We start from the raw sequence: 11,759 nt of genomic DNA on the forward strand, positions 1-11,759 counted from the left end.
AGTTCCAGGAAAGTTCCAGAGTGAGTTCCAGCAATGCTACACAGAGAAACCCTGTCTCAAAAAAACATTTTTATTTCAAATGTACAGCAAAGCTGAAACTTTATAGTGTACTTTACTATGCCATCACCCAGATTTTAGTATTATTAAACGATTATACTTGTGTCATATAAAGGAGAGAATTACCTAGAATTTTGCTTAGAGGATACTTGAGTGCTGGGAATTGAACTCAGGACCTCTGGAAGAATGGTCGGTGCTCTTAACCTCTGAGCCATCTCTCCAGCCCTTAGTCTACTAATTTAAGTACAGACACTAATTTTCATTCACTTTCTCTTTAGGTTATTTTCTTTCCTTCATTAATTTTCTTAAAATTTTTCTTTTAGAGATGCTTATGTTGCCCAGCTGCTATTACACTCCTTGGCTCAAATGAGCCTCATCCTTTAGCCTTCCAAACAGCTGAGACAATCCTTGTTAAGAAGTGAAGGCAGGGGGCTGGAGAGATGGCTCAGAGGTTAAGAGCACTGGCTGCTCTTCCAGAGGTCCTGAGTTCAATTCCCAGCAACCACATGGTGGCTCACAACCATCTGTAATGAGATCTGGTACCTTCTTCTGGCCTGCAGACATACATGCAGACAGAACACTGTATACATAGTAAATAAATAAATCTTTCAAAAAAAAAAAAAAAGAAGTGAAGGCACCTGGCAACTGGGACTACAGGAGTATGCCACCATGCTCAATTTCACCCCTCCTTCCTCCTTTAAAAAACTTGTGTGTGTGTGTGCATGTGCATATGCCATGGCACATGTGTGCGGGTCAGAGGGTTACTTTTGGGAGTCAGTTTTCTTCAGCTATGTGGGTCCCAGGGGTCAGACTCAGGCTGTCAGGCATGGAGGCAAGTGTCCTTATCCACAAAGCTACCCTGATGGCTTCCTTTTAAAAATGTTTTGTCGGGGCTGGAGAGACGGCTCAGTGGTTAAGAGCATTGGCAGCTCTTCCAAAGGTCCTGAGTTTAATTCCCAGCAACTACATGGTAGTTCACAGCCACCTATAATGGGATCTGATGCCCTCTTCTGGAATGCAAGTGTACATGCAGATAGAGCACCATATACATAAAATAAATAAGTCTTAATTAAAAAAAAAAAAGTTTTATGTTTGTGTGAACACTCATGTGCTCATGCCCATGGTGGCTCAAGTCCACGTCAAGTGTCTGCAGGCTTCTGAGGGTACTAGGTACACATGTGGTGTACTTATTTATATACATGCAGACAGAACACTCATACACATAAAATAAAAATCTTGGCCGGGTGGTGGTGGCAGCGGCGCACACCTGTAATCCCAGCACTCGGGAGGCAGAGGCAGGTGGATCTCTGTGAGTTCGAGGCCAGCCTGGTCTACAGAGCTAGTCCAAGACAGACTCCATAGCTACAGAGAAACTCTGTCTTGAAAAAACAAAAACAAAAACAAAATCTTTAGCCAGGCATACTGATGCATGCCTTTAATCCCAGCAACTGGAAGGCAGAGGCAGGGGATATCAGTGAGTCTGAGGCCAGCCTGGTCTACATAATGAGTTCAAAGACAGCCAGAACTATATAGTGAGATCCTGTCTCAAGAAAAAAAACCAAAACCAAAAACAAAAAAACAAGAACAGCTGGGCAGTGGTGGCGCACGCCTTTAATCCCAGCACTCGGGAGGCAGAGCCAGGTGGATCTCTGTGAGTTTGAGGCCAGCCTGGTCTACAGAGCGAGATCAAGGACAGGCACCAAAACTACACAGAGAAACCCTGTCTCGGAAAAAAAAAAAAAAAAAAAAAAAAAAAAACAGGAAAAAAAAAAGTAAAAAATCTTTAAGCATGCCTTTGATCCTAGCACTCAGGAGACATTGACAAGCAGATATCTGTGAATGAGGCTAGCCTAGTCTACAAAGCATGAGCCAGAACTACGTAACGGGACTCTGTCTCAAAACATACAAACAAAATAATGTTAAATCTTAAGGAAGAAACACTAGATACTAAAACCAAAAAAACCAACCAACCAAAAAAGGACAAAAGATAATTTTGAGATGAGAAATAAGGAATTAAACAATGACTTTAATCTTTATGTGTGATTATTTTATACATATATACATCCTATCACTAAAGGTTATTTAGTTGCTAGGTAACAGGAGTTGGTTACATTCTCTCCTTTATACATGTCTGAAAAGGAACATTTTTCTGGGGGCATGGGGTTGGGTCCCTCCATGTAGCCTAGGTTGGCTTTGAATTCCTGCTATAGCCTCCCTATTGCTGAAATTTAGGCATGCCTAACCACACCCTGCACAAAATTTCAAATTAAATAACACTCTGAAATAGGGACTAGGGAAACAGCACAGTGGTAGAGTTCTTGCCTAGCATGCATAAGACCCTGGGTTCAACTCCTAGCATCACCAAAAAAAAAAAAAAAGTGGGGGGGCAGGGTCTCAAGGAACCGAGTTTTTATCACCTTCCTATAATCTGATATTCAAGAAGCTGAGGTAGGAGGATTGAAAATTTGAGGGCCAACACAATTTAGCAAGATTCACAAAATAAAGAGGTAAAATGTAGCCCAGCAGAAAGGCACTTGCCTAGAATGCATAAAACTGTGGGTTTGATTTTACTTCAAAAAAAATAAAAAATAAAAAATTTAAAAACTAAAATAATAAAGTAAGGGGGGGGCAGAGGAAGGACAAACAGCAAGTCTGCAGATCAGTTTATTAAGATGGAATCACTGCTATTACATGCAAGAGGCTACTTGCCATAATCGATAAAGTTCTCAAGAACTTATGATACACATTAGAAACAAATGGTTCAAAACCACAAGGAACTTCTGATGCTCTGTGACAAGGCTGAGGCGGATGAATCTGTGTATTCACTTCAAGCTGCTAAAGAGTTTGTGGGCCACCTAGACAAGAAAAAGAAAATAACAACATCACTTGGATTTAAAATCACGGCTCACAGGTCTTCCTAACCTGGAGCAGTAGTACTCCTTTCTTGACACTCTCATTCTTGAGCATCCTTACCAACACTTGGGCCCTAGTAACTCCCTTCGCTTACCTGACTCTTCCCTGTCTGCAACTCTGAATTTTTCATCTACTTCTTAAAAATAATTTATTTTATGTTGGTGTTTTGCCTGTATATATGTCAGTGTGAGGATGTTTTATTCACTGGGACTGGAGTTTCAGATAGCTATGAGCTGCCATGTGGGTGCTGGGAATTGAACCCAGGTCCTTCTGGAAGAACAGCAGTGCTCTTAACTGCCGAGCCATCTCTCCAGCCCCACCTTTTTCTTTTAGAAGTTGCATGTAATCTCCTGTAAGCTTCCAATAAATAATCACCACACATCTGCTTTTAGGATTCCCTTAGCAGGAATGTACCACCACCCTACTAAAAATCTAAAACTTTTTAGATTTCTCTTGGATATATATGTAGGAATGGAATTGCTGCTCAGTGCTATCGGTGACCATATGCTAGATCCATGCTTAACTCTTCACCCTAAAAAGAAAGGAACTTTCTGTTTACACCAGACTACCTTCAAACACCTGGGGCTCCAGTGACCTTCCTGCCTCAGACTCATGAGTAGCTAGGACTACAGATGTGTGCTCCCACAGCTGGCTCTATGCTTGCCCTTCTAAGGAACGACCAACCTATTTTACCCATTGGCTGTGCCACTTTGTATTTCTGCAGAGTGTGAAGTGTCTTCTGTTTCCCACATTTCTCTAACACGTGACACTACCCCTCCTGCCCCCACTGGTGATCAAATCCAGGCCTCACTAGACAAGTGCTCTACAACCCACACAGAGAATATATTCTCAGTAAGGTGGCTGCCAATCAGTTGTCCCTCTCTTTTTTTTTTTTAGGCAGGACCTCATTCTATAGACTAGGCTGGACTAAAACTCAATCTGTAGCCCAGGGTGGCCTCAACTCCACGGCAATCCTCCTGCCTCAGCATTCCAAATGGTGAGTGCTAGAATTATAGGCATGAGCGATTGCCTTCCCTATTCAGTTTGTTTGTTTGTTTTTGTGTTTTGGTTTTTTGAAGACAGGGTTTCTCTGTGTAGCCTTGGCTGTCCTGGAACTCATTCTATAGACCAGACTGGGCAGTGGTGGCGCACACCTTTAATCCCAGCACTCGGGAAGCAGAGGGAGGCGGATCTCTGTGAGTTCGAGGCCAGCCTGGGCTACAGAGTGAGATCCAGGACAGCCAGGACTGTTTCACAGAGAAACCCTGTCACAAAAACCAAAAAAAAAAAAAAAAAAAGAAAGAAAGAAAAAAACTGTATATAAACAACCAGGTATAAGACATACTGAAGGAACACACACGCAGAAAGAACAGACTATTAAAATCACAGTATCTGGGACTGGAGACATGATGTCTCAGTGATCAAGAACACTAGTTGCTTTTTTAAAGGTGCAGAGGACCTGGGTTCAGTTTCCAACACCCACATGGTAGTCAGAACTGTGGACAAATCCAGTTACGGGAGATCTGATGGCCCTCTTCTAACTTCCTTGGGCACCAGGCACATACATGGAACGAAGACATACATGCAGGCAAAACACCACACAAATCCAGGTCTAGGGGTGTAGCTCGGCAGATGGACCATTTGCCTAGCATGCATAAGGCCTTGTGTTTTATCTCCAGTACTAAAACAAAAAAGAATATAAGCACCAGCTTCCCTACTATTTAATAGTGCATGTTAGGATGTTGTTTTTTCTCCTGTCAGAATCTGTTCCAATATGTGCAATGCTGATAGTGATACATATGTGGTAAGGATTGGGGACATTGATGTATGTACAATGCTTGTCACAAACCCTGACTTCCAGGCCCATAGTAAATGGTCACTGATGGTCGACATGGAGCACGAAGACCACTGTTCAGCTCTGCCCCTCCTGTCTTCAGAGTGACTTACACAGTGATCCCGGGCATGCAGGAAGTCAAAGAGCTCCTCTGTACAATCCTCCTCTGTCTGTGATCGGGAAGACACACGCTTATCACAAAGCTCTAGGCGCTCTCGGGCCTTTGCACACTTCTCCAACTGCTCACACTGCTCTCTCACTGTTGTTAGGGGGTCCTGACAAAGAAACAGAAAAAAAAGGAAGCTTCAGAAACATCCACCAACTATATATGCTTTGGTCAGTATAATCACCAAATCAAGGTGAAACCTCTGACTTACATATAGGCCAGGAAGCAGAACCATACTGTAGCCAGAAACGGCAGAACAGGGACGCCTATTTAATTCTTAGACGCTAAGTACTAGGGAAGTTTCAAATTCCTGCCTTCCAAGGTTGCCAGTATGCACTGAAAGGCTCAGGTCTACCTGAGAAACAAGGGAGTAAGGGAAACCTGGTCAAACACAGTAGATCTACCAGCAGCATCACTTGTTAACACAGCATTTAGGATTCAATTTCCCTGTGTACGAATCAGGCCTAGCACTCTACTTGCAAAGCCAGAAAATGCAAACATAGAGAACTATCAAAGAAATTTCCTTCCAAAGTTCTTTATTAAACCACAAATAACAGTTGAATGCCAGACCTTCAAGATGCTGTCTAATTCCTGACAAAACCAAAGAAGCCCCAAACCTAGAAAACACATGGTTTTCTAGGCTCACAACCCCAAACACTCCCCTGCATAGTAGGTGTTAAATAAAGGCTTATTCCATCATTTTCCCCAAGTTGTCACAAATTCCTTCACGAAGCTCAAATTTCCTACTTCTTGTAAGGTAGTTCAAAATCAGAAGCAGCACTCACCACTAATTCTTCCTCCTCTTCTTCCTATAAAAGTTAAAGAAAATTAGTGTCAGCAGAAATTTTATAACATACATTTCCCCAATCATACTGATACCATAAATACGGGAAAAAGACTATTAATCATACTGTTTTATGATGTTTTGTTACCCTACGGTCTTTGATAATTTCAGTGCTAAATCTTGCCTCCCCAGAACTAGATAATTTTCAGAGATAAAATGCAGTTTGCCTGGGAACACACGTTTCACATACCAGTCAATCTAAAAACCATATAGCCAGGACATCAGGCATCCTCTTGAACCTTGCTAGGGAAGCAGCAGTAAGCCCTAGTGATCTTCCTGTCTCTAGTGCCCTCAGTGTGTAATACCTAGCTTTTACTCACGTGCTATGACCCATTCTCTAGTCCTCATGCTTGGGTAGCAAGTGCTCTTAAGCACTGAGCCATTTCTCCAGCCCTAACTTGTTTTGTTTTAGGAGACAGGGTCTCACTATGCAGCCAGCCTGGCCTTGAATTTGCAGCAGCCCTCCTGCTTCAGCCTTAATGCCAGCTCCTCTGGTTCCTTTTGCTTACTCCTCCACACTGTCCTACATTATGTGGCATGTCCCTTTCTCTCAAAAACTATATGCAATAAATTCTCCTGCCATTCTTTCTTCCTTCCTTTCTTTTTAAAGATTTATTTATTATGTATAGTGTTCTCTCTACACATATGCCTTCAGGCTAGAAAAGGGCACGAGATCTCATTATAGATGGTTGCCAGCCACCATATGGTTGCTAGGAATCGAACTCAGGACCTCTGGAAGACTTCACAGCCAGTGCTCTTAACCTCTGAGCCATCTCTCCAGCCCTGCTCTTTTCTTTTTTAAATTTAATTTTTAATTAGATTGTGGTGATATATTTGTAATCTAAGAAATAAAGGATCAGAGGACAGAGCCAGCCACAGAGTTAGCCACAGAGGTCAGGCAGTGGTGGCACACATCTTTAATCCTAGTACTCAGAAGGCAGAGATCCATCTGGATTTCTGTGAATTCAAGGCTACACTGGGCTACATGAAATCAATCCAGTCTAAAGAGAAACAGGCAGTGATAGCATACACCTTTAATTCCAGCACTTGGGATCACACACCTTTAATCCTAGCAGTTGGAAACTTGAGACAGGAAGTGATATGGCTGGGCAGAGAAAGGAATAAAAGGTGAGAAGAGACAGGAACTCTTGCAGGCTGAGGAGTTTTTAAGGTAAGAGGTGGTGGCTGTGGCTTGCTCTGCCTCTCTGATCTTTCAGCTTTCTGCCCTGATCTGGCTCTGGGTTTTTATTATAAGACCATTTAGGATTCATGCCAAAAAAAATAAAAAAAATAAAAAATCTGGCATCCAACTTTTGGGGCACGAATTCATGAAAAAGCCGCTTGCTGCCACCAGCAGAGGCCAGAGCTATGAGTCCCCACCCTGCTGGCTAATTTTTTGTTGCAGCCTTTCTGCAGCAAACTCCACAGGTTTTGGGACTCCAAAAGCCACAGGAGTTAGCCGCTTTCACACATTCCTCTGTGCAGGCAGCTCATTCCACAGGAGCAGGCCCAAGCCCAGGCTCAGGCTCCAAACACACGGGAATTAGCTGCTTTCTCATGTTCCCTGTGCAGACTGCTGGCTCTTTGGCTTCTCCCCTCTCCTGCTGGGTCGTGGCTTTCTCTGGGGCCCCTCGGGCTGCTGCCACACTGTCATCTGATTCATCATTATCAGAAGATTTGGTCCCACATTAAAAAAAGAAAGAAACACTATTACAATGGAAGGAGCTTGGTCTCTGATAACACACTAGACAGTCTGCACACCTGCCACAGCAAACACATAGAAGTCAGCAGACAACTTGTGAAAATCAGTTTTCTCCTCTGTCACATAGGTCCTGGAGGTTGAACTCAGATTGTCAAGTGTGGAGGAGGCAGGTACTTTTACCATCTCAGTGGCCTTTTATTTTTAAGATAGTGTCCTGCTTGTAGCCCTAGCTGGTCTTGAACTCTTCACTGTCCTGCCTCAGCCTCTCAAGTGCTAGGATCACATGTATAAGCCACTATGCTCAGTCCATAAACTCTTTCAAAGGTAGCTGTCTCCATGTATACCACCTCACCATATATTTTATTATTTTGAGACAGACACCACCTCACTTTCATCAGTAAAATCTAAGTGTGTAGGACAGTCTACATTTTATGAAATACATATAGCCTTTAGGATGTGATTAGTAGTCAGCTCTTAAGGAAGTAATCCCAAATTAGAAACAATAAGCAGTGATTATTAAATAATTCCTGATAATAGACTCAAGCCATCAGATAATCCAATGAAACCTAAGATTAAAAAGTATTTTGGTGGTCTAAGGATGAAGCTCAATGAGAGTGCTTTCCTAGCATTGCACAAAGCCCTTGGTCCAATTCCCACACTCAAAAGAAAAACAAAATGTCATACACATGACCATATATATACATACCCATGCAACGTACCAACCTACAAAACAAAAACACTCTGCTTTGGCTTGAACAAGTGTGGAGTACTCTCCTGTAATCCCAGCACTTAAAAGGCAGAGGACCGGGAGCTCAAGTCTGAGTCCAACCTGGACTATAGAAGACCCTGGTATCTGGTAAATATTGCTTAAAATGGCTACACTTTGTCTTTATAACCTAAACTAAGTTTAAAGGAAAACCTTCTAAGATTTTCACTATTTTTAAACTATGGGTATGGGGGTTGAGCATGTACACTAATGCAGGTGCCTGTGGAGGCCAGAGACATCAGATCCCTTGGAACCAAAGTTACAGGCAATTTTGAGCCTGATGTAAGTACTAGGAATTGAACTCAGAGCCTCTGCAAGAGCAGTACTGGATCTTAACCATCTCCAGCTCTTTTTCTAGTCTCTTAACTTGAATATTGAATATGGAAATGGTCAAACCTAAATCCTTTTCTTTAGTCACCTTAACTAAAGCTATAATCACTGTCCTTTGGCTTGCAGATCAATAAAGTTATAAAAGTCTACACAACTTCACCCAAGACCTTAGAAACACCAGGTCTACATTATCTTTCTTATCCCAGTGTGGACCTTCAAAATCGTTTCCTTCCTTTACCTAATTGTAAAGACTACCTATAGGAGCATAGGCACAGGTCCTATCTGGTGCATGGCACAGTAATTTACCTGCGTATATATGCAGGTATCCACATTTGGGAGAAGAGAAAGGAAAGGCACATAGGGAAATCAAAAGATGAGTTCAACAATCATGTTTCCCAAATCCCAATACAGGACAGTACCCTAGAAGGGAGGTTCAACTGCAACCTCTTCACTCTCATGAGGTTTCTCCTAAGTGTGAAGTTGTTACTTAAGATACACATTCTAGTTTTTCATCAAGTTCCTTAAATGATTTATTAGTAAGCCGGAGAGATGCTCAGTGGCTAAGAGAACTTGCTGCTCTTACAAAAGCACCAGGTTTGATTCACAACACGCACATGTCAGCTCACAACCATCTCTAATTCCAGTGCCAGGGGACCCCACACCCTCTCCTGACCTCCCTGAGTACAAGGCTACACAAGGTGCACAGCATACATACAAGCACAACAGTCATATGCATAAAAATTAAAGTTTTTAAAATTCACATTGAGGGCTGGAGAGATGACTCAGAGGTTAAGAGCACTGACTGCTCTTCCAGAGGTCCTGAGTTCAATTCCCAGCAACCACATGGTGGCCCACAACCATCTATGATGAGATTCTGGCCTGCAGTCATATATGCTGTATACATAATAAATAAATCTTAAAAAATAAATAAATAAATAGATAGATAGATAGATAGATAAATAAATAAATAAATAAATAAATAAATAAATAGAACCATACAGCTGGTAGCCTTTCAAAAAAAATTTTTTTTTCACAACAAAAAAGCCCCCTCCTCCCCCAACAAACAAACAAACAAAAAAACCAAAAACCCGACATCAGAGCTCAGTGGTAAAGTACAACTTGAGAATACTTAAGGCCCTGGATTCAAGGTCCAGCATAAGAAAAAGTCCTAGAACCATCAGGTAAAATTGCTTACTGCTATCAACCTGAGTTTGATCCCAGGAGCCCATGTGAAAAGACCTATAGACAGATGCAAACACCAACTCCTATACACAAAAGATGGCTCAGCAGTTAAGAGCACTTGTCCCTATTCCAAAGAACACATGTTCTTCCTGGCACCTGCATGGTGGCTCACAGATATTTTAACTCCAGTTCTGGGGGATAAAATGCCCTCTTATGGCCTCAGAGGACACCAAGCATGCACACAGACATGCAAGCAAAACACAAATACACGCTTACCAAAAAAATAAAAACTGTGGGGAAAAACCTTGAAATTAGTGTTCTAGACCATTGTGCCATTTCCCAGTTAGCAATGCTACAACTTAGTAATTATGTCAAAGATACCATATCAAACAAAGCCAAGGTTTAATTACGGACTGATTCCACCAATGAGAAAAACCAAAGCCACATTGAATAAAAGGACTTAATCTCCAGTAATTATGATTTTTCATAAAATTAATTCAACTTTCTTCATTTTATTATTTATTGGTTTACTGGCTTTGGTTTTTTGTGGCTTTTTGTTTTGTTTTGTTTTTGACACAGGGTCTCTTTCTCTATTTCTGGCTGTCCAGAGCTCGATGTGAAGACGAGGATGGCCTTGAACTCAGAGATCCTTCCTGCCTTTGCCTCCAGAGTGCTGGGATTGAAAACATGGACTAACACACCTTTTCTTAATTTTAAAACTTATCTGTTGTCGTTGTAGTTTTTAGTACCCTGCTGAACTTTCTGAGCCTGGTCCAGCACGTTCTGAAAATTGCTAAGACTAGAAAAAATTAAAGGCTAACCAATTTTCCAAATAATTCCAAATCCATGGTCCCAATGGCTTGTCTTGAAGGAGAGGACAAATATATAGGAAATGAAAACAAAGCGAGTCGCTTTTGTAAAGTACTGTGGTTAGAGCTCTGGCTCTGAAGTTATGCGGTTTAGACTCTATTCCCAGCTGCACTGTCTTGCTAAGTTGTGTGCATTTAGAAAAGATAATAAACTTCCTTGCTTGCTGCGTTATCTATAAAAATGACCCAAAAAATGTGCCTAACATTTACCTCATAGGAAAACTGCAAGTTAAATGTCTTAGTACATACAAAGCACTCAGAACAGCAAGCAGTTAGTATTATCACATTGGGAAAGAGCTCCCTCTTTCATCACAGAATTACACTGCACATTCTTACACTGTCCCCAAAGACACAAGTCCTCGGCCATCTCCACCTCAAAAGATAAAAAGAACTACTTTTTGTTTGAGGTGCTGGGGAGCGAACACAGGCCTTCTTGGTGCTAGGCAAACGTTTTACCGCGAAGCTACACCCCAATTCCTGAACCGCTTTTTCACAGCAAGTAGTATAAGGCTCGATTCCCCGGAACCTCCACAATAGTGATTCCTGACCTAAGGTAGGTTAAAGACTAACGCCGGACTGTTTGCTTCCCACACTTGTCAAATCACAACCTTAAAACTGAAAACACAGGTTTCTTTTTCTCTTAACACAAGTTTAATCGATACAGCATGATAACTCCACATATTATAAACCTTCACATTCGTGAGGTTGGGAAGCCAGCCCTGAGGAAGACTAGCCATTGATCTGCCCAAGGTCACTCAAGGAATTCTGAAGTTGAGTAGCAGAGACCACCTCTTCCAAGCCCTCAAACGCTCGGAGGTAAGCCGGGACGAGGTGGCGGGGAAGACAGTGCTTTGATGGGCTAGGTCCTCAGGGCATTGGGCAGAGTTAAGAGCCGACCTCCTACCTTACCTCTTTGGGGTCTCCGGACCCGGTAAGCATCTTTCGTTCGTCCTCTAGTCCCATGTCCCGACGCTGCTCGGGATTCAACCCCAGGAGAAACAACGGTAACCACTCCACTTGAGATCAAGAAGGACTCGTAAGGGTCACTTGACGGATATCCGGCGACCTGGCCGGAAGTGCGGCATACTCATCGTAG

At 42.3% G+C, this 11,759-nt stretch overlaps 1 protein-coding gene across 2 annotated transcripts; it reads right to left on the reverse strand.

Moving 5' to 3' along the window:
* Window positions 1–2,705: 2,705 nt before the first annotated feature.
* LOC118577596 (cytochrome b-c1 complex subunit 6, mitochondrial) lies at window positions 2,706–11,739 on the reverse strand. 2 transcript variants are annotated; one of them, XM_036177986.1, is made up of 5 exons: window positions 11,573–11,591; window positions 5,756–5,779; window positions 5,182–5,325; window positions 4,918–5,079; window positions 2,706–2,912 (listed from the first exon to the last, which is right to left on the reverse strand). In XM_036177986.1, the coding sequence occupies exons 3-5, from the start codon at window positions 5,203–5,205 to the stop codon at window positions 2,880–2,882; spliced, it is 219 nt and encodes a 72-aa protein (XP_036033879.1). In that variant the 5' UTR covers window positions 5,206–5,325; window positions 5,756–5,779; window positions 11,573–11,591; the 3' UTR covers window positions 2,706–2,879. The 2 variants fall into 2 exon arrangements, with proteins under 2 accessions (XP_036033879.1, XP_036033878.1); XM_036177985.1 differs by lacking the exon at window positions 5,182–5,325 and having other exon boundaries at window positions 11,573–11,739.
* Window positions 11,740–11,759: the final 20 nt, after the last annotated feature.

The sequence above is a fragment of the Onychomys torridus genome, chromosome 2 (assembly GCF_903995425.1).
Source record: "Onychomys torridus chromosome 2, mOncTor1.1, whole genome shotgun sequence".
Lineage (NCBI taxonomy): Eukaryota > Metazoa > Chordata > Mammalia > Rodentia > Cricetidae > Onychomys > Onychomys torridus.

Coding starts and splice junctions, on each gene's coding strand:
- LOC118577596 (XM_036177985.1), bottom strand. CDS start 11,626: ATGGGACTAGAGGACGAACGAAAGATGCTTACCGGGTCCGGAGACCCC. Junction 5,080..5,755: donor AAGAGGAGGAAGAATTAGTG/GTGAGTGCTGCT, acceptor TTTCTTTGTCAG/GACCCCCTAACAACAGTGAG. Junction 2,913..4,917: donor TGCATGCCCGGGATCACTGT/GTAAGTCACTCT, acceptor TTTCTTGTCTAG/GTGGCCCACAAACTCTTTAG.